The 23,338-nt window shown below is 34.9% G+C and overlaps 1 protein-coding gene across 5 annotated transcripts in view; it reads right to left on the reverse strand.

Annotated features, from left to right (window-relative positions):
• Positions 1-23,338, reverse strand: part of RAP1GDS1 (Rap1 GTPase-GDP dissociation stimulator 1) — a 177,548-nt gene that overhangs the window by 64,644 nt on the left and 89,566 nt on the right. For 4 of the 5 annotated variants that reach the window (XM_023252920.2, XM_023252919.2, XM_019829186.3 and 1 more), the window contains one exon: positions 3,733-3,879. The exons of the other annotated variant lie outside the window; for it this stretch is intronic. In XM_023252920.2, the coding sequence (XP_023108688.1) occupies positions 3,733-3,879 (147 nt within the window). The remainder of the gene's footprint in view (positions 1-3,732; positions 3,880-23,338) is intronic. 5 annotated transcript variants of the gene reach the window in all.

Raw genomic sequence — 23,338 nt, forward strand, 5'->3', positions numbered from 1 at the left:
TGCTTTACTATAACCACAACTGTTGAACACTCAGACTATTTTGGAGGGCAACAGAATTGAAGAGTGCTTTTCTGCCATGTGAAAAACAGGTATGATTTTTCCCAAAAGGATAAATTGTAAATGATTTTTCCTAAACAAAAATTTTGTCTTATTTTATGTAAACATGATTTGATTTATATAATATTATGGATACAACTTTTCTGGCTAAGCAATTATAATTTTTTCTATTCAGATACTCCATACTTATCAGTCTGGGTATAAAAATTTTAATTGCTTCACCAATGGGGAAACAAAAGAATATATCCAGCTCATAGTTTAAAAGTGTATATAGTCTTGAGCTGGTTCAAAAAGTTTAAAATTTCATGAACCTTGAATTTTATACAGCTTTATCAAAGGGTACCAGAATGCCTTTTCCACATAGGTATTTTCACACTATATCTGTCTGGCATGTGGTTAGGAAATTTTTTTTATTCCCTATTTAATGTATTTAAAAATTGGATGTGCTCACAGTTGTCCACCAGATGGACAGGAATCAAGATTATCTTAGGTATGGTCTTGTGTCAATTCACTTTTAGGCCTAATAAACAATTTGAAAATATTCTCATCAAAGAAACTATATTGGTAGGTCTTTGCGACCATTTTCAGTACTTTCTTGTCTTTGTATTTAAAAATTTTTATCTGTGAAGCTAAAGTAACAACTCCCTAACTATGAATAAGGCTTAAGTTACTGGGTCTAAAGACACAGTTAATTTTTCTGGTAGAGTAACAAGGGGGTATTATCAGTCAACTATTCTACTCAAAAACTAGAAGAGGCTTATGTACTGAAATTCAATAGTAAATACTCATAAAAAGAACTCATTTTCGAGGGCTAATAAAAACTGTCTCCTGAATTTCAAAAAGCTCTATTTTTTTCTCAGTGACTCATCTAGGGGTACACATTATCAAAAGACCTGAAGTTAGCCAAAAAGACCTAATATTTAAGTAGGAAAGTCTTTAAACAGGCATTTTGAAGAAAAAGTAATCAACAGAACAAAGACGCAATAATTACGCAAAATGAAAAGGAATATAAGTTAAAGAGTATTATGGAGAAAAAGAATCACTTCACAAACTATGATCCCATGAGAGACAAATGTAAATACAAGCAAAGAAGATAGTTCTACATTTGGCATCTGTTTGTTTAAAATACTAAAGATAACTGTACTTTTATCTAGTAAGTTTTGAGGCTGCATTCAAGTTGCAGCTTTTAGAATAGTGGAACAAAAACACTTCTGCTTCAATAATTTCCTGAGAAAAGTTAATCAAGTTTTCCAAAGTATCTACTTTTGGGGAATACTTGCACACCAGAAAAAAAAGCCTATCCTTACAAAACAAATATATTATGCATTTCATCTGTGGACTCTGCATGTTGTTAATCATTTCCTTCTCAGTACATATGTCTACATGCTGTAATATCCTACTGTAGAGACTCAAAGGAAATTGCAGTCTCCTTTGGATTAGAATTAGTGATATTTTTAAAGACCATTTAGTCATTTGATATGTTTCTGTATAGATTTTGAACAACAGCTTCCTCAAAGGACAAACAATGAGTTCAAATTCATAACAAGACTAATTCTTTTATATCCAAAGCAGCTATAATAGCTTCATGACTAGTTTCTTTCATTTACCTTTCTAAACAATTCTCCTATTTAGCACTTGTCCCACTTTCTCAAGGTGGGACCTTCACCCAGTGAAGATGGGTGTACAAGATGTCCCAAATGAAGTTGAAGAGAAAGGAACATGAACAACTGGCCAATGAGTTCGTAATGCAATTCAGATACATATCTATTATGGTCAAATTTCAATTATTTAGGAACTAGCTCCTCAATTTGTAGATTACCTAGACTCTATCATTTCTGTTTCCCCTGTTCACTTTCTTTTCAAAAATGATTCCACCACAGGGTTTAAAAAAAAAAAAAAAGTGGTAGTTAACCCTATAAACACTACCATTTGTTACTAGCTTGAGTTTAATAGGCCAGCCATTTGACAAACAAAAACTATTTTATTATTGTTGTTGGAAAATTTAATTCAAAGGTTTAAAACCAGTATCCCCTGCTTAGGATGTGACCTGAGGACACATTCTAAGTTTAGTTTGTACAGTGCTAAAAAAGCATATATAGGGGCGCCTGGGTGGCTCAGTCGGTTAAGCAGCCGACTTCGGCTCAGGTCATGATCTCGCGGTCCATCAGTTCGAGCCCCGCGTCAGGCTCTGTGCTGACAGCTCAGAGCCTGGAGCCTGTTTCAGATTCTGTGTCTCCCTCTCTCTCTGACCCTCCCCCGTTCATGCTCTGTCTCTCTCTGTCTCAAAAATAAATAAATATTTAAAAAAAAAAAAGCATATATAATCCAACATTTAAAACTCAGATATCACATGAAAAGACAGATTTTCAGTCCACCCCATCTCCAAATGAAAAGATTTGGCAGTATTTGGCCAAATTGCTATATAGAAACCACCAGCAAGAGGAGAGTAGTGACTCTCTCCACACAATGGGACAAGGGTTACAGTCTCCACCATTTGTGGTTGTCACCAACACCAAGGCCAAATGTCAGAAGCCATTTGTCATCAATGTTTATCTTTTTTTTTTTTTTTAAATTATTAAGAGTATTTCTTTGGACTTGTAACTAATAAAACTGAAAACTGAAAAATATGCCTGAAGGTCCACATGTTTCTAGAACACATGAAAGTAAAGAATAATGTGTTCAATATGCAAATAAAATCGGTCTCTGCCAAAGACTACAGCTTAAGATGCCATTATAAAACAAACCATAAAAAGACCTTATGTATATATTACAGTCTAGAAAATGATCAGAATTTGAGTGTTTGATCCATGCCGTAACTCATAGAAGATGAATCATTTTTTGTGACATTCAAAAGTATAGTGAAGCTTTCATATCACTGATTTTAGGTTCATTTAATTAATAACTATATAGATTATCTGAAAATTTTGACATGTCACTTGTTGCTAGGTTCTAAGAACGTTTTTACAGAGAAAAGAAACTTCTATAGACAAATATTTATTAAATTTCTAAAATCAGATACTGCAATCGCCCTGAATTTTATTTTTCTAAGCCCAGATTTTTTTATTTTTCTAAGTCTAGTCAGTTGGTTAAGCATCTGATTTTGGCACACACCACGATCTCACACTTCATGAGTTCAAGCCCCACGTTGGGCCCTGTGCTAATGGCACAGAGCCTGCCTAGGATTCTGTCTCCCTCTTTCTCTGTCCCTCCCCACTCGCGTGCTCTCTCTCTCAAAAATAAATAAACATAAAAAAACAATTAAAAAATTTTTTTTCTATTGTTACAAGTAAATCTAGTATCTAGATAAAGTAATTTTACTTCTATAGACAGTATTTGTGTTTTAAAGCTACTCCTGGCATTAATATAAAGTAATAAATGTGAAGCTATTTTAATATTGTTATTTTTAAAGTGTGCACAGTGAGAAATCTTAAACCATTTATGTTGTTTTGTTTTTGGTATTAATTAACATGGGTAACTCTTCAAAAACTCATCCCATTTAATAAATTAGACCATTCTGTATTTTTGAAACACTGTGATCTAATGTTGGCTAGTTATTAATTTTATATGCCACTTATGAATTCTTTGTTCATCATTTTTCTAAATATTTTTGGTTTGTACTGTAGTTTGATTTTTAATTTTCCCCCAGAGATAAAGCAAGTTTTCAATTTTGTTTACCATTCTCATTGCTATAGTTCATCAGCATGCCACAAAAGACAGTCAAGAGCTTCTCATTGGCGGGATCTGTTATACTGCACAGTGACCTTAAATGGTCAATTACAATCTGTGCACCACCTGCTTGGTCAACTGCACTTCTGCCCTCATCTGTAAAACAAAGAGTTAAATTAAAAATAAAAGAAAAAAGAAACGTACCTTACAATTTCAAATATAAAACATAACAGTGTTGTTAATCCTTATTTAGTGAGTAAGTAGAAAATAAACTAAGCAGGGCATTAAATATGTCTTTTTGGAAAAACAAAACAAAATAAAACAAGTAAACATGGAAATGGGGGTGGGATGGGGAAAAGAGACAATCACTTTTTCAGAGAAAAAAGATTATTCTCACTGGCATCATATAGGAGCTTAAAGAACTTCTGTGTCCTAGGAATGTATGGCTATCACATGTGAAAATTTTCACCTCCTCTTTCACAACTGATAATTCTGAATTAGAGGAAAAAACAGGAACTAATATTTTGTAGACATTTTTTTTTCTCAGCTTGGAAACTACTAAATATATCTTCCTATCAGTGTGTTTCAAAGTTAGTTATTATCAAAGAAAACCTTCTGACCTACAGAATAATTCGAGATCACAAAATATAATTCTTAAATATTAGTACTGGGGTCTCAGTAATGGCATTTCTATAGTCTATAAGCATGTTCCCATTCTCACTTCTTGCTACTTTGTGTTTCATCTTATTCCCTCCATTCTAGAACACACCAATACACTTCATCATTACAACCAGTGGTCAAAATGATGGTTAAACATACCGTCTCCTATGTATACACATATATTACATAGAATAGATGTCTTTTAACTATTGGAACATATAAAGAGCTTTCGAATACTTTCTGACCCCCGAACGCAGGAATGGAAAGAGATGAAAGAAAGAGTATCTGCATTTCTAAATCTGACTTCCACATATAAACGATGAGAGACTCTAGAATAGTGCTGTCCAATAGAAATATGAGAGCCTAAGTATGATCCACATTACTATATATTTAAATTTAGCAGGAGCCACATTAAAAATGTGAAAAGAAATACGTAAAAAATCAATTGGAATAACCTATTTCAATAGAATCCAATAAAACAGCATCTCAACATGCTATCAATATACAAATTATTAGTGAAATGTTTTACATTTTTATGCAACAAATCTCTGAAATCTGAGTATACTTTACACTTACAGTTACATGTTAATTTAGACAAGCCACATTTCACAATTGTTTAATAGCCAAATCTGGCTGGTGGCCACCGTACGGGAGAGTACAGCTACAGAAGCCTAATATAAAGGATCAGTAAAAGAAATGGCTCACAAAGGAGTTACAGTTATGAAGTTAGTAAGTGAAAGATTTTTTTTTTCTAATAAGAGAACTGAAACTAAGGTCATATCTTCATAATCGCTGCTGAATCATATTAGACAATGAAACAATATATATCATTTTTTATGATAAACACACACACACACACACACACACACACACCTTACAAAGCAGGGCCTCATAAATTCTAGTTTCATAATTTTGAAAAATTTTCAGGAAATCCATAACTCAAATGAAAAAAAAAATTTTGTTCACTTAGTTTTGTGCCATGTCCACTTAGCTTTACTATATTGTTATATACGTGCAGAACAGGAAACTATGCTAATCAGCTAATAAGACCACAGAAAATTCTTAGTTATCAGGGTAACTAGTCATAAACCAGCCGAGAACAATGGTAATGTCTCATTTAGAAATCTAATATCCAAGGTTTTACTATCCAATAACATAAATGTAAATTATCTCAATTGCTGGGCAATTTGTATGGGGATGATGTCTGAGAAAACTGAACAGTATGATTACAAATCTAAATGGTTAGACCTTCAATATTATGAATATACAGTATAGCCCATGCCTAAAATGCAAAGCTTTAATAGTTTTTGATTCAAACTGCTGAGTGAGTATGTGCTTTCAAAATATAAATCACATATGCTTAGGACTTAGAAATCTTAGAGAATTGCTAAAGTAAGCCTTAATTTCATGTTCTAGGAAACTAAGAATCTTTGTAGAAGATTCTTTGTAGAGCCTATTTGCTGTGAATTTTAAAAGCTAAGCTGGCTTTCAAAAGTTAGCTATTCAATATTCAAAATATTCAATAATGTAACAAACTTTAATACAAATTTATTCAACAAATTTGTTCATCAAATTTAATAATGCAGTAAATAAGAATGTAACTACAATTAGAAAGCAAACTACCTATTTGTGTTTCAGAGACACAGTGTTTTTCCTCCTGCCTTTCCTTCCTTCTTCAGTTTCCTTCCTCCCTTCCTGCCCGGTTTGGATTATTTACAACAAAGATCTTCAGTCATGTATTATCAGGAGTTGGTTACAGAATGTAAACTCAATCTCTATAGTAGAAATTACATTATACCAAATTTGAGAAAAAAAAGCAAAGCAGATATACTAATAGAAATCTAAGCTAAAAAAATATTAACCATCACTACAGCAACATTTATACAGTTCCTTCCTTCTTTCTTTCCTTCCTTCATTCCTCCCTCTCTCCCTCCCTCCCCCTCACCACCCCCTATTTTGGTAAGTTAGCCAGGGATGAATCTGAGGAATGTAAAATGCTGAATTCTATTACTTCACCAAAACCAGTGAAAGAGTATGTCTTTAAAGATATCTTACAAATCATTTAAATACATATTAGATCATCTCTCATTGCACAAATCCATATAAATTATTCTCCTACAATAAAGGTAGCTCTATAGCTTTATGTTACAGTATTAAAATGAGTTATTATTGTTCACTTAAAAATAATTTACAAAGTTACCTTATCCTAAACTTTCATATCCCCAGAAGGTAGGCTGACTTTTAACTCTTTTCATAGTAAGTATCTTCTAACTTGTGACGCATCCTGCAATGTTACTTCTAGAAATAGAATTTATCTTAATTTTCGATAGTTATAAGGTATCCAACCACTGATGAAAGTGCAGCCCACCAACTCTTTAGGGGCCCTGCTACATTCTTTAATTATGACTTGTCACAGGAAGTAGTTTCCAGCACAAGTATGATCTTTCTTCACACTAGGTAAGAGGAGAGCTATGAATCTAAAGAGATACTGCACTTCCATTACTTTTCAGTAGCCAAAAGCAGGAAACAATAAAACTTATATGTCATGGTTATTATGTTTCACAAATGAGAAAAAAAAATGTTACCAAAAAAAGTTACCAAGTTGGTATTCCATCATCAGGTACAAGTTATACCCTAAGGCTGAGGAAAGAACCTAAACACAACCACTGAATACAATCATTGTGATGTGCTAGAGTGTATTCTACACTTGTATATTTCTCTCCCTGTGGACAACAATACTCAGTACATAGTAGACACTCGGTATTTACTGAGTAAGTGGGGCCTTTGCCTACGTTTTGGTAATTATCATTCACCTTGAGGATGAACGTGAATGAGTGAATGTGTGTATGTGTGGTGTATGGGCACATGTGTCAGAAAGAAAGAGAATGAAAATGAAAATAATATAATTGCTTTTGTTTTAAGCAGCACAATATGGTTATAGAATAGTTTAGCTCTGGTTGTTTTTTGAACTTTATTTGAATGGAATCATGTTGTATTTCTTTTTTTTTTTTTTAATGTTTATTTATTTTTGAGAGAGAGAGAGACAGCATGAATGGGGAAGGGATAGAGAGAGAGGGAGACAGAATCCGAAGCAAGCTGCAGGCCCGAGCTATCAGCACGGAGCCTGATGCAGGGCTTGAACTCATGAACTGCGAGATCATGACCTGAGACGAAGTCAGATGCTTGACTGAGCCACCCCAGGCGCCCCTCATTTATCCTTTTGTGCCTGTCTTCTTACACTCAACATTAGGTTTGTGAAACTCATGTTTTGTCATTTGCAATTATTTGCCTCTTCTTTTGATGACTGTTACTTGGGTTGTTCCTAGGTTTGGGCTATCATTAATAATTCACAGATGGTACTGTTGGTTCACACAATTTGCACATCTTCCAGGTTCTCCATAATGACAACATAATGGAAACATAATTTCCAAGGCCAGTGTTCACTCCTCCCAGCAGTGTGTGAGTTCCTATGGCTTCATCACTCTACTACTACTTGGGTATTGTTTGATTTGGGGTTGTGGGGTCGCTTGACTTTTGAAGATTAGGCAATCTGATAGGTGAGGCTGAACCTATTCCAGAATATACAAAAGCAGGTCTTTGTTGACAGTCCACTTTTCTGTACATTCAATAAGACAATTTAGTATGAAGTGTATACAGCATGTACATGAAAAAATAAAACCCCACAACAATTCAAGTTAGGGAGGAAATGAGGGAAACAGATAAATGCAGAGATACATAGATGTTACAACTTGAAAGAAAAAATGGAAAGGCAGCCAAGTAGCTAGTAGAAAGTGCATTTCATGTAAAATATGATGAGATAGGCATAATTCTGGAACTTTTTTATATTCATGCTTTATAGAAAAGCCTTATAATAACATCAGCAAATACATAGTTATCATTTCTATCATCACCAGATTTCCAAAAGAAAAGACTCAACTCTCTGAAAAGACTAAAGAGAAAAAAATTGGGGAGGTGGCATGTTGCTGGATATAAAAAAAAAAACCAAAAAACAAAAAACTAGACTCTGCAATAGCAAATATTATCTGAAATAAATTTTTTACAGTATTAATTTATTTTTACAATTTAAAAGTCTATGATTTCCATGCTCCTTCCACTTTTGTGATTTAAACATCACCTTTTTCATTTCTTCTCAGAAATTCTCAGTATGAAATACAAATTTAAAATCTATTTTAAAAATTATGCTTACATACATAATTAAAATTAGTTTCCTCCCACCCTCTAATTATTTGTATAACAATAGGATCTTGCTTCCTTATGCATTCATCTGCTCAAATTTACTTCCTACAGAAGTCATAATTCTTTGTGACATCAGGAATGGTTATTGTGGTGACAACTATCATGTACAGCTCAGAAGATGACATGAGAGAAACAAACAGTGGCTGATCATACTAATAAGGTGTCATCTAAATTTTGTTAGAAATTCATACTGAGGAACATGAGAAAGTATATGTGTATAGAGATACTGTTAAATAAATTATCTCTTATCCTTTCAAAGAACTCTTAGCAAATAAAAAGTTTACCTTTAACATTCGAAAGTGCCATGGATTTGGGCACTGTCTCCCTTTTTCTGTTTTCTATAAAAGCATCCTGCACATAATACTCTGCAAGTGTTAATGAATGATGCTGGCTGTTCACAGGCTGCACACGCACTGCTGTAAGTGCTAGAGTGTTTGGTGTAGCTTAAAATGGCATAGAGCATAAAGCTATAAAGGCTTTTTAAGATTACTGATGGCAAAAACAGAAGCTAAGGCACTGAGCTGATAAATACAAATGACTTATATTGTAAATTTACTTCGGAGATAATACTCTGATAAGTGAATTAAAAAGATAAATTACAAACCGTTTTTCTTTTTCCCTTTTTTCTACTTGGATTTTGCTTAAAGAGATTATGATTAAACATCAGTATTCTGAACTACAACTTGGGAAATCTGAATTCTAATTCAATGTTTCCTCATTTAACACACAAAAAAGGCACACTGAAATACTTCTGCCATTCATTTCATTAAGACAATAGCACCGTCTACTATCAATTGAGAATCTATGTTTGGAGACACATTTTTGAAAAGTTCTTGGTATCTTTCCTGCCAAAAACTTTTTAGACTATCCATGAACTTAACAAATATTAAGACTAATTTATACACTACAACAGACATCCAAAATGCACACTAAACAGAGAGCAGCTGATAGACAAACTCTATTTCACATATAATTGGTTAAAGATTAAAGAGGCAAAGTACAATAACACAATTTTCACAGCCATGTCAAAACTCATAGCCACTAATCCATTCAATGAGATCCATTTTGAGAGTGAAAAATTTCTAACACTCCTAGAGAATGTGCTTTTAATAACAATATTTAGAAACACTGCAAAGAATGGACAAGTTATATAATCTTTTCTTAAACTTCAAAAATTGTAAGCCTCATAAGCATGGACAAGATCTCAAACTGTGCTGCAATATTTCCTCACATGTCCCTGTCACATCACCCACGATGACCCACCCAGTCACAACTTTCTAAAGCCCCTCCCTTTCTCAACGCCTGCATTCTTAACAGAAACCACACCTGCTGCTCCACAACAGGAGCAGCACAACAGATGTTAGAAAACATCTAACACCAACTTTCCTCACTTTTTCACCCTCTCCACTATTAGCTGTAGGAGTATGTGCATCCTTTCCCCAACACTTTTAGACTTTCCTATTGTAATTTAAGAAAGTAAATTATAATAGGAGGTAAAACTTTTACTCTTCCAGTAAACAAAGTTGTACGCATGTCATAAGCTAGGGTCTCTGAGGAGCTGAATGCAAAGAACATTTCATAATGAAAACCTAGGACTAGTCCTGATTGTTGGGAGAGGGAGTCAGAATTTCTTTGTTACCTAAAAGTTGAAACGTTAAGAAGTTCAATTCGGCAAGATATCAGTTTTTAATATTAGAAAAACTGTATTATCAATGACGTAATAATGACTTATAAAGTAGCCATAATAAGGTTTCCAGATTATAAACTTTGTTAAATTTGACCATAAGAAAGCCTCTTAACCTCTGTTGATGTGTTTCCTGCTCTGGAAGAGGGGATGAAGGAACAGAAGACTCTGAGCTTCTATTTAGCTCTGACACTCTTATTCATTTCTATTTCAACCTCTATTTCTACTCTGCCTGTGTCGTGCACACAGGAAGTACTTAGTATATGCTGTGTTTAGTTTTGGTTTTTAACGCATTAAAAACCTTCAAATCTTGTTCTTTTAACTTTCCAATCATTAATCATTCTATCAGGTACTTATTTTTGTTTTCCCCAAGTAACTATTACTAGAAACTATAAAAGACGTATGGTAAATAAATCAAACATTCTTTTTACAAGCTAAGCTGGAAAGCTGAGACCTGGTTTTTTTCCTGCTGAGTTCTGAAAAATTATACTGTCTAAAAATAATAATTTTTCAAGTGCTCTTTCTTAGTGAACACAGACGTGATTCAGAGTAGATGCTTTAAGTCAAACAATTATAACTCAAGTCCTTACTAGTGTTAGTTTGCAAAAAGCAATCATTACAAAGGTGCCACGATAAAATTTATTTTAATGAAGTCCATCACTGCTTTTCTTCAAACTCCATTGCTAAGCTACTTTTTAACCTCTAAGAACAAATATTTTATTATGATAGAACCTGAACACATGTAAATATATTCTGCGCAGGGATTCAAAACAACAGGCAACGTAAATTAGACTCTTAAATGTAGGGACACAAATACTACTGAGTCTGTTTAGTCGAGCCCAAACTGTAGCTAGAGACTAGATTTTAAACTTCAAAGAGCCCATTACTTCTCAGGGAATGCCAGCCACATGTGTGAGGCAATTCAGATGTTTTAGAAAGCTAAGTGAACAATATTACTGAAAATACCCAAACTATCCCATTACTGAGTTAAGGAAAGGATTGAATTGCCTAATGTCACCAGAGTTCTATGCAAACAGTGCTCCAAATAAACAGCAAATGGGACAGAGTTTATAAATATTTTCATTAAATGTGATTTTTAAAATGTCAGTTGCTATTTGCAAATTTACTTGAATTGATAAGGAATCAGCTACCAAAATCCTTCCTAAAAAGTTACAATAAATCCATGACACAGATCTACTCATGAATGTATTCTTAGCTTGTCTTTCAAATTCAGTAGTTTGATGTCTTTACTTGCTTGAGATAATGTTATTGATATAGAAGTATGCTTTTGAGATACAGACTTTATGCCCGCTTATATGGGGTCAAACTATGTTCTCCCAAGATATATGTGCAAGTCCTAACACCCAGTGCCCCAGAATCTGACTTTATTTGGAATCATGGGCACTGCAGATGTGAGTAGAGAAGATGAGGTCATACTAGAGTAGGGTGGGTCCTTAATGCGATATGTCTGGTATCCTCTTGAAAGGAGACAGATGCAGAGAGGAGAATGCCAATGTGAAATTATAAAAGCACAAAGGGAGAAGACAACCATGTAAAGACAGGAAGAGACTGGAGTTTACTCCCACAAGCCAAGGAACTCTGGAGGACACCAGAAATCAGGAGAGGCAAAAAAGTCCTTTTCACCTACAGATTTCAGAGGGAACACAACCCTGCTGACACTCTGATTTTGGACTTGTAGCCTCTGCAACTATAAAACAATAAATTTTTGTTCTCTTAAGCCACCCAGTTTGTGGTATTTCGTAATAGCATTCCTAGGAAACTATTATACTCCTCCACATAAACAATGTATAATATTCAAGCTTCATACTAAAAACAGAAAAAAAGGATTTGACATTTAAGATTTAAGTAAGCCTTTACTATATATTCAGATTTTATACAGCTCACAGAAATTATGGTTTTCAGATCACTAACAATAATGTATAATTAATATACAATTTTAATTAATCAATAGCGTACATGTAGTAAACTGTGATATGGGCACAACCTATGGAAAATTATTATTTCCTCATTACTTAATTGACTGTCCTTGAATGTTTTTTTTCCCACTTAGCATCCACATGTTTAGAAATGGGTTTTACTCTGGGCACTAGTAGTAATAGTGATAGAGGTTCTGCCTTGTGCTTGTCAACCATAGTCTACTGTTGGAAGAGGAATAGGAATATGCAGGGAATCCCTTTGTGGCACATGCATACCACATGTGGTACACACATACCACCTTTAGGTATGCACAGGTGAATAAAGGCTGAAGAGAAAGCAAGAACAGTAAGCACCCCTCCTCTAAGCACAAGGTAAGAAGAGCCCACTACTAAGAGAGTTTGAAGACTCCTGCACTGAAGTAAAGTTATCAACAGTAAAATGTGAACCCAGCCAACTTCTGACTAGATTGGCTGGACCTCCACCCTATACTGACTGCCTGAAATAAAAAAGGAAGTGTGCTTTTTCCAGGGGATTAAATACTGCTCATTTCAGTCTCTGCTGTTTTTCTATACATAATGCCCAGCACTCAATAAAAAATTAAGAGATGTATTAAAAAAGAGAGAAAAGAAATAATCCACTATTAAATGATAAACGAATCATCAGAATGAGGCTCATTGTGGGGTGCCTGGGTGGCTCAGTTGGTTAAGCATCCAACTTTGGCTCAAGTCACGATCTCATGGTTTGTGAGTTTGAGCCCCACGTGGGGCTCTGTGCTGACAGCTCGGAGCTCGGAGCCTGGAGCCTGCTTCGGATTCTGTGTCTCCTTCTCTCTCTGTCCCTCCCCAACTTGTGCTCTGTCTCTCTCTGTCTCTCAAAAAATAATTAAATGTAAAAAAAAAAATTATATTAAAAAGAATAAGAATGAGACTCATTGTGACCTACATGTTAGAAATACCTGACAGGCTTTAAAATAACTATGATTAACTAGTGGAAAAGGTAAATAATATCCATGAACACATGTGGAATTCTGCAGAGAAATGAAAACTATGAACAGTTAAATGGAGATGCTAGAAAAGAAACACACAATATTAAAGATGAAGAATTATTTCAAGAGGCTTAACAGTAGACTCAACAAAACCAAAGAAAGACTCAGTAATTGTAGATCAAGATAAATTATAAAAACTAAAATATAAGGAGACAAAAAGAGTGAGAAAACCCAGAGCACCTAAGAGCTGAAAGAAAATAGCAAGCAGTCTAACACATACTATAATTAGAATCCCAGAAGAAGAGATAAAGAATAGGGTAGAAAAAATATTTAAAGAGTTAATGGCTGAGAATTTTCCAAAAATAATGAAATATACCTTGCCACAAATCTATGAGGCTTAGGGAACCCCAAAAAAGCACACAATAAAAATACATATCAAAGAGCCAAGCTGATAAAAAAAGAGAGAGAGAGAGAGACAGAGAGAGAGAATCTTTGAAGGCAGTTGGGGAGAGGGGGGAAGAAAAGAATTAATTTTGGAATAGAAAAAATAAGAAAAACAATAGACTTCTCATCTAAACTATTCAAGTTAGGAGACAAAGGAATAACATCTATAAAATACTGAAATGGTATTTCAAAGTTTTTTACAAAACCTGCAACCCAGAATTCCATAGCCATTGAAAATATCTTTCAATAGTTAAGGTGAAGTAACAAACTTTTCAAACAAATAAAAGTGGAGAGAACTCACTGACAGCAAATCTCTTATGCATAAAAATATTCACAAAAGCTTTTTAGGCAAAAGGTGTACAATACTAAACAAAATTTTGGATCTACCCAAGGAAATGAAGAAGACTGAAAATGACAAAAATGAAACTAAATATTAAATTTTCCTACTTTTAAAGATAATTAACTGCCTAGAGTAAAAAGAACAATATATTGTGGGGTTTCTAACCTATATAAAAACAAAATATATGACAATAATAGCACAAAGAATGGGAAGAATTACAAGTACACAGATGTAAGGTTATTAAACTATATATGATGTAATATATTTTAAGGTAAACTGTGATAAGTTACAGATCTATATTGCAAACCAAGGGGAACCACTAAAAAATTTAAAAGGTGTAAGTAATAAGCCAATAATGGGACTACACGGGAAGAATAAAGATTACCCAATTTTTCCAAAAGAAATCAGAAAAAGATGGAAACAGGAATAAAGAAAAGTTCAAAAAACCAGAAAACAACTAGCAAAATGTCAAGTAAAGCGAACTACAGGAAGTCACTTTAAATACATATGTTCTAAATCTGCTACTTAAAAAGTAGAGAGAGGCTGGAATAAAAAAGCAAGACCAACTGTGTTATCTATAAACAACCCACTTTATAAGGGCATTCAAATTAAAAATGAAGGAATGGTGAAAGATATATTATGCAAACACCAATCAAAGGAAATCTGTGTCGATACGGTCAGAGATAGTAGACACAGAACAAGCAGTATCACCAGGGATAAAGTGGGACATAATACAATGTTAAGAAGACATACAATCCTAAACAGACGTTCAATATTTACAAAATAAAAAACTATTAACTGATTGGCCCATTTCATTATAGAATAGGTGCTTATCAAACGTTAACTTAGCCTTTGTGTCAGGCACAAACAGAAATATAAGATGTTGCTTTCATGGAGTTTCTATTCCCATGAGGAAGATAAAAATAGAAAAACAATAAACGCTTCAATAAAGTTTTTTACAGGGTGTTATAGAAGCACAGAGAATATACACATCTTCTGGAGGAACCGATGGAGAAAAAAAGGAGAAAGGTGGTTTATATAAAATTTCACAGAAATTAACTGTCTATATTTATGACAAACATAAGTATATTCACCTAAGATCTATAAATTATAAATTCATAATGAGTAGATTTACACAGTAAAATTAAAGTGTCTTCTCTAGCTCACCTGTAATCTAAGTTAGCCACTATTGAATAGGAGTAACAGTTTCTTAAAATACTGATTAATGACATATATTGCATAATCATTTTGGTCAAGAGATTTCAAAACCTGTGACCAAATTAGCATTCATTTTCCTGCCTTTATTTATCAAACTTCTGGGGGTGGGTACCTATGATTCTTCATAAACTTGAGCTAGGTTTTAGGAATACAAAAATAACTAATTCACAGTTAAGGAGAGAAAAGTTTGAAGGAAAATATTTAAGCAGTAAACACAATAAAGTTTTCAGAATATAATGGAAGGACAAATAAGGAAATTAGTTTACATGGAAGGATCAGACAAAGACTTATGGTCATGTTTTCCAGAATGTCTTTTAAGACCAGTGGCATTTATTATATGTATAAAAAAAAAAAAATGTGGACTTTTTTGTTTAGATTCTGATTCCCTGATTAATTCTATTGAAGGAAACTTATGTAAAATAAACTAAATAGATATAAAATGTATACCTGATGAGTTCTGATGGTTCTGTTTACCCTGGACACCACCAATACAATCAACATAGCAAGTACTTCATCACAATCAAAAGATTCCTCATATCTCTTTGCAAACCATCTCTCCCGCTACCTCTGGCTCCAGACAATGAATGTTTTCTGTCACTATAGATTATTTTGCATTGTGTGTGTATGTATATGCATATATATATATATATATATATGCATTAGATATAAATATATTATATGTATGTTCATACAGTATGTATTCTTTTATGTCTGACACTCTTTTAGCTCAGCTTAATGATTTGGAGGTTCATCCATGGTGTCAGGTATGTATGTGGTTTAGTCTTTACTGCTAAAGAATATTCCACCATATGGATACATGACTGTATTTTTAATCCATTTACCTATATTGATAGATATTTGGGTTGTTTCTAGTTTGAGGATATTGTGAATACAACTGCATCGAATGCTGATATACAAATACTTGAGTAAATAATTGGGAATGGAATAGCTGAATCATATGGTGGGTATTTATGAGTGTATCATTACTGAGTGCTATTATATTTAAAAGAAGAATGTGAAACACCACTGAAAAATTTTACTTAAGTATTCAAAATACTGGGGCACATGGGGTGGCTCACTCTTGATTTCAGCTCAGGTCTTATGGTTTATGGGATCGAGCCTCGTGTTGGGCTCTATGCTGACAGTGCAGATCCTGCTTGGGATTCTCTCTCTCTCTCTCTCTCTCTCTCTCTCTTTCTCTCTCTCTGCTCCTCCCCCTGCTTGTACGTGTGTGTACTCTCACTCTCTCAAAATAAATAAACAAGAAAAAAAGGTTCAAATACTATAAAAATTGAAAATCTTAAAAAAAAGTAAGTATTCTTGAGCATTTAAGAGGTGCTTTAAATATACATCAAATTGAGGTCAAACTTTAGCTGCTTCATAACTATGTAAGGACAGGGTTTCTCCTCCAAAATCACTTTTGGCCACCACAGAAAAGCATCAGCCCCATTCTACAAGATTGCTTTTAATGTACAACTTTCCTAATTAACTTTATAATATTCATCCAAATCAAAAAATGAGGGAAAAATCAGGGTTAAAAGAAATAAGGGTAGCTAAGAAAAAAATTCTAGAAATGACAGAAATTATGTCATAACAACTCAGAAATGTGAAGAGGAAAAAGGCAACCAGGTCTTTGTGCAAGAATAATAGCATTGATCCTACACTCAGAAATCATTAAATATTTTCACCTGGAGGCTTGGTTCTAAGTCAATCAATTTTAACATTAAATTATTATTTAAAAAATTGCCTATGATTTTCATTCAGTTATGGCTTCCTGAAATATATACCATTCTGTAAAAAATGACTTGGCATTTCTTCATTTCCATCATTTCTTTATCATAAAGCACTATATATACTGACATGATTTAGTAAAGTTTAGGTGATACAAATGACATATATTAAATAGTTATGAACTGGCCTATATTATGTGGAACAAAGGAAAAACAACAACAATCACCTGGTATTCACGCAAGTGACAAGCTGTCCAGTTGAAACAACCAGTTTCTGTTCTTTCATCTTCCTATCACTGCTTATTTTAAGAAGGTTTTTCAGGTCACTGAAGAACTTTTTTTGCTGTTTATTTGACACATTACTATGTTTTTGCAGCTTAAAACCTCAATTTAGGTTGGAGGAAAAAAGATGGTGGAGCAGCATGGAGACCCTCAGCTGGTCTCATCCCTGAAACGCACCAAGATCATCAGGAAACCATTTTGCACACTTGTGAAAATGATCTCAGGATTAACAAACAATCTGCATAACTCGAGCCACAGAACTCAGCAGCTATGCAGTGCGGAGAGGTAAACTGGGGGACAGAAGAGGTTGTTTTTGCAGAGAGAGGACAGAGAAAGGGGGAGAATGCAGAGCATCAGGAGAGCACAGGAAAAACACTCATCTGAAAGTAGCTAGAGAGAAAGAAAGAAAGAATAAAAACACTTGCAGGGGAATGAACAAGAAATCTGTTCCCTAAAACCATTGATGGAAAGGAAGGAGAGGGTTTCACTACCAACAGGATTCTATAAACAGTGCAGCACAGAGTCTGAAGTATCAGTGCTCTGTATCTGGTGGTGCTCTGGTAAGGAAGCAGGGCATCGGGTCTCAGGGGTCCTTGTGCAACATGGGGAGAAGTGGTTCTCCTGCTTGGAGAGCATTTGGTAGAGACCATCTGGTCTCCCCACAGGTAAAGGTCCCTTTGGACCCTGGAGAACAGCCACATTTGCTGGTATTGGGACAAAGATGCCAGAGTGTGGTGAAACCTGGTGCCAGCTGTGTGTTGTGATTTGCTACAATCTCTGAACCTCTGCACTGCGTGATCACATGAACATTTTCTGGGGCAAGCTGGCACCTGGCCATTGCTCAGTGAGACCAGGTCCCAGAGAGTTGGCGTGGGTCCAAGCCACAGGGGTTTCTGAAGTGTGTGGTTTTGAAACACATTCCTTCTGAGATAAAACTGTGGAGGGAGGTGCTGCCTGGCAGGCAGAAAACTTGGGACATGGACAAGATACAGGTAGGAGTGGACAGAGGCCTGAGACAAAGGAGGGGTACTTGATTGCAGGTAGGTGAGAATGCAAAGTTCCTTATCAGACTAGGGAGCTGGGTGAAGCCATTTCAACCTCTCTCATGCATTGGTGCCTCAATGAACCATGCCAGTAAGCTAAGAAGCACCACCTAGTGGAGAATGGAGCCATACACCAAATCCTGCCCTACTGTGCCCTCCAAGCACATCCCCTATAAAACCAGCACAAGTCTCTCCACCTGCTTAGTGAACAGAAAATAGAACCTTCGGGGCGCCTGGGTGGCGCAGTTGGTTAAGCGTCCGACTTCAGCCAGGTCACGATCTCGCTGTCCTCGCTGTCCGTGAGTTTGAGCCCCGCGTCGGGCTCTGGGCTGATGGCTCAGAGCCTGGAGCCTGTTTCAGATTCTGTGTCTCCCTCTCTCTCTGCCCCTCCCCCGTTCATGCTCTGTCTCTCTCTGTCCCAAAAATAAATAAAAAACTTTGAAAAAAAAAATTTTAAATAAAAAAAAAAAAAGAAAAAGAAAATAGAACCTTCATAGTTTCAGTTCTAGGAGAAACTGGATATAACTTTACTCAGGTTTCATTGTGTTTGCTGGTTCATTCATTTTTTTTTTTTTGCTTCTGTTTTTATTTAAATTGTTTTTGTAGTTGTTTTCTTTTTCTTGGATGCAGAAAGAGAAAAATATATTTTTCTTTGAATCTAAAAAATTTTTTTAATTTATTTTTAATTAAAAAATTATTTCATTTTTATTCTTTTTTTAGTATATAATTTTTATTCTTATATTTTTTCTTATCTTTTTTTTTCTTTCTTTTCTTTCCTTTCTCTATTCTATCAAGCTACTTTCAACAAGCAGACCAAAACACACCTAGGATCTAGCTTCCTTTATTTAATTTTTTGTTTTGTTTTTAATTTTGTTATTTTACTAATTCATTTTCTTCCTCCAAAATGACAAAATGAAGGAATTCACCCCAAAGAAAGAACAGGAAGAAATGACAGCCAGGGGTTTAACAACATAGAGATAAGCAAGATGTCTGAACTAGAATTTAGAACCACAATAAAAAGAATACTGGCTGGGGTTGAAAAAAGAAGTAAAATCTAGTCAGAATGAAATTGAAAATGCTATAACCACGAGGCAATCTCAAATGAATGATATGATGGCAAGGATGGATGAAGCAGTGAATCAGTGATACAGAAGGTAAGATTAAGGAGAATAAGGAAGCAGAAAAAAGAGAGAAACAAAGGCAAAAGAGGATGATACAAGACTTAGAGAACTCAGCAACTTATTAAAAAGGAATAACATCTGAACCATAGGAGTCCCAGAAGATGAAGAGAGAGAAAAAGGGGCAGAAGTTTTTATGTGAGCAAATGAGAGCGGAAAACTTTCCTAATTTGAGGAAGGATGCAGACATCAAAATCCAAGCAAAAACCAACCATCACCAAGGCATATCATAGTCAAATTAACAAAATACATAACAAGGAAAGAATGATGAAAGCAGCAAAGGAAAAAAGTACTTAATCTATGTGGGAAGACAAATCAGGTTTGCTGCAGACATATCCACAGAAACTTGGCAGGCCAGAAAGGAGTGGCAGGATATATTCAACAGGCTGAATCAGAAAAATATGCAGACAGAATTCTTTATCCAGCAAGGCTGTCATTCAAAATAGGAGAGAGAGTTTCCCAGACAAATAAAAACTAAAGGAGTTCATGACCACTAAACCAGCCCTGCAAGAAATTTTAAGGGGGACCCTTTGAGTGGAGAAAAGACAAAACAAAAAAGACCAAAAGCAGCAAGACTAGAAAGGACCAGGGAACACCACCAGAAACACCAACTCTAGAGGCAACACAATGACACTAACTTCATATCTTTCAGTAATTACTCTAAATGTCAAAGGACTAAACACTCCAATCAAAAGACATAGGGCATCAGAATTGATAAGAAACAAGACCTGTCTATATGCTGCTTACAACAGACTCATTTTAAACCTAAAGACATCTGCACCCTGAAAGTAGGGGATGGAAAACCATCTATCATGCTAATGGTCATCAAAAGAAAGATGGAGTAGCCATACTTATATCAGACAAACTAGATTTTAAAATAAAGACTGTAACTAGAGATGAAGTAGGAGATTATATCATAATCAAGGGGTCTATCCACAAAAAAGATCTAACAATTATAAATATTTATGTCCTCAACATGAAAACACCCAAATATATAAATCAATTAATTACAAAGAATCTCACTGATAATAATACTATATAGTAGGGGACTTCAACACCCCACTTACAGCAATGGACAGATCATCTAAGCAGAAAATCAACAAGGAATCAATGGCTTTGAATGACACACTGGACAGGACGGACTTAACAGATATATTCAGAACATTTCATCCTAAAGCAGCAGAATACACATTCTTCTCAAGTGCACATGGAACATTCTCCACAGTGGATCACATACTGGGACACAAATCAGCCCTCAACAAGTACAAAAAGATCAAGAAGATATACCTTGCATATCTTCAGACCAGAGCGCTATGAAACTCAAAATCAACCACACACAAAATAATTTGGAAAGTCATGACTACTTGGGAGATTAAAGAACGTCCTACAAAAGAATGAATGGCTTAACCAATAAATTAAAGAGGAAATTAAAAATTACATGGAAGCCAATGAAAATGAAAATATGACAGCCCAAATCTTCTTGTGTGCAGCAAAGGCAGTTGTAAGAGGGAAGTATATGGCAATCCAGGCCTTCATAAAGGAGGAATAAAGGTCTCAAATACACAATCTAACCTTACACCTAAAAGAGCTGGGAAAAGAACAGCGAATAAAGCCCCAAACCAGCAGAAATGGGAAATTATAAAGATTAGAGTAGAAACCAATGGCATCGAAATCAAAACAACAGTAGAGCTCATCAATGACATCAGGAGGTTCTTTGAAAGAATTAACAAAACTGATAAACCCCTAACCAGCTTGATCAAAAAGGAAAAGGAAAGGAGCCAAATACATAAAATCATAAAAAAAAGAGACACAACTAACACTGCAGAAATACAAGCGATAATAACAGAATATTGTATGTCAACAAAGTGGGCCACCTGGAAGAAATGGGCAAATTCCTAGAAACATATAAACTACCAAAACTGAAACAGGAAGAAATAGAAAATTTGAACAGACCCATAACCAGTAAAGAAATTGACTCAGTAATCAAAAATCTCCCAAACATAAGAGTCTAAGCCAGATGGATTTCCAGGGAAACTCTATCAAACATTTAAAGAAGAGTTAATTTAAGGCCTATTCCTTGGAAGCTATTCCAAAAATAGAGATGGAAGGAAAACTTCCAAACTCATTTTACGAGGCCTGCATTACCTTGATTCCAAAACCAGACAAAGACCCCACTAAAAAGGAGAACTACAGACCAATTTCCCTGATGAACATGATGCAAAAATTCTCAACAAGAAACCAGCAAACTGGATCCAATAATATAATACTTATCTACCATGATCAACTGGAATTTATTCCTTGGATGCAGGGCTGGTTCAATATCCACAAATCAATCAATGTGATACATCACATTGATAAAAGAAAGAGTAAGAACCACATTATCTTCTCAGCAGATGCAGAGAAAGCATTTGACAAAATGTTTTTTCTTGATAAAAACCCTCAAGAAAGAAAGCAGTGGTAGAAGAATCATATCTCAAGATCATAAAAGCCATATACGAAAGACCCAAAGCTAAAATCATCCTCAATGGGGAAAAACTGAGAGCTTTCCCCCTAAGATCAGGAACACGACAAATATGTCCACTCTCACCATGAATAAAAGGCATCCTAATCAGCCAGGAGGGAGTCAAACTTTCACTCTTCACGGACTACATGATACTCTATGTGGAAAACCAGAAGATTCCACCAAAAATCTGGTAGAACTGATCCATGAATTCAGCAAAGTCGCAGGATATAACATTGCTGCACAGAAAACGGTTGCATTCCTATACATCAATAATGATGCAGCAGAAAGAGAAACAAAGGAATCGATCCCATTTACAATTACACCAAAACCCATAAAATACCTAGGAATAAACCTAATCAAAGAGGTGAAAAATCTATACACTGAAAACTATAGAAAGCTTATGAAAGAAATGAAGAAGACAGAAAGAAATGAAAAACATTCCATGCTCATGGATTAGAAGAATATTGTTAAAATGTCAATACTACCTAAAGCAATCTACATATTCAATGCAATCCCTATCAAAATAACACCAGCATTCTTCACAGAGCTAGAACAATCTTAAAATTTGTATGGAACCAGCAAAGACCCCAAATAGGAAAAGCAATCCTGAAAAAGAAAACCAAAGCTGCAGGCAACACAATTCTGGAGTTCAAGCTAAATTACAAAGCTGTAATCATCAAGACAATATGGTACTGGCACAAAACCAGACACACAAATTAATGGAAGAGAATAGAGAACCCAAAAATGGATCCACAAATGTATGGCCAACTAATCTTTGACAAAGCAGGAAAGAATATCCAATGGAATAAAGACAGTCTCTTCAGCAAGTGGTGCTGGGAAAACTGCACAGCGACATGCAGAAGAATGAACCTCGACCACTTTCTTACACCATACACAAAAATAAATTCAAAATGGATGAAAGACCTAAATGTAAGATAGGAAGCTAACAAGATTCTAGAGGAGGAAACAGGCAACAACATCTTTGACTTCGGCCACAGCAACTTCCTACTTGACATGTCTCCTGAGGCAAGGGAAACAAAAACAAAAATGAACTACTGGGACCCCATCAAGATAAAAAATCTTCTGCACAGTGAAGCAATCCGCTAAACTGAGGCAACCGACGGAATGCAAATGTAAATGATATATCAGATAAAGGGTTAGTATCCAAAATCTATAAAGAACTTATCAAACTCAACACCCAAAAAACAAATAATCCAGTGAGGAAATGGGCAAAAAACATGAATAGACACCTTTCCAAAGAAGACGTCCAGATAGCCAAAAGACACATGAAAATATGCTCAACATCACTCATCATCAAGGAAATACAAATCAAAACCACAATGAGATACCACC

The sequence above is a fragment of the Felis catus genome, chromosome B1, assembly GCF_018350175.1.
Source record: "Felis catus isolate Fca126 chromosome B1, F.catus_Fca126_mat1.0, whole genome shotgun sequence".
NCBI lineage: Eukaryota > Metazoa > Chordata > Mammalia > Carnivora > Felidae > Felis > Felis catus.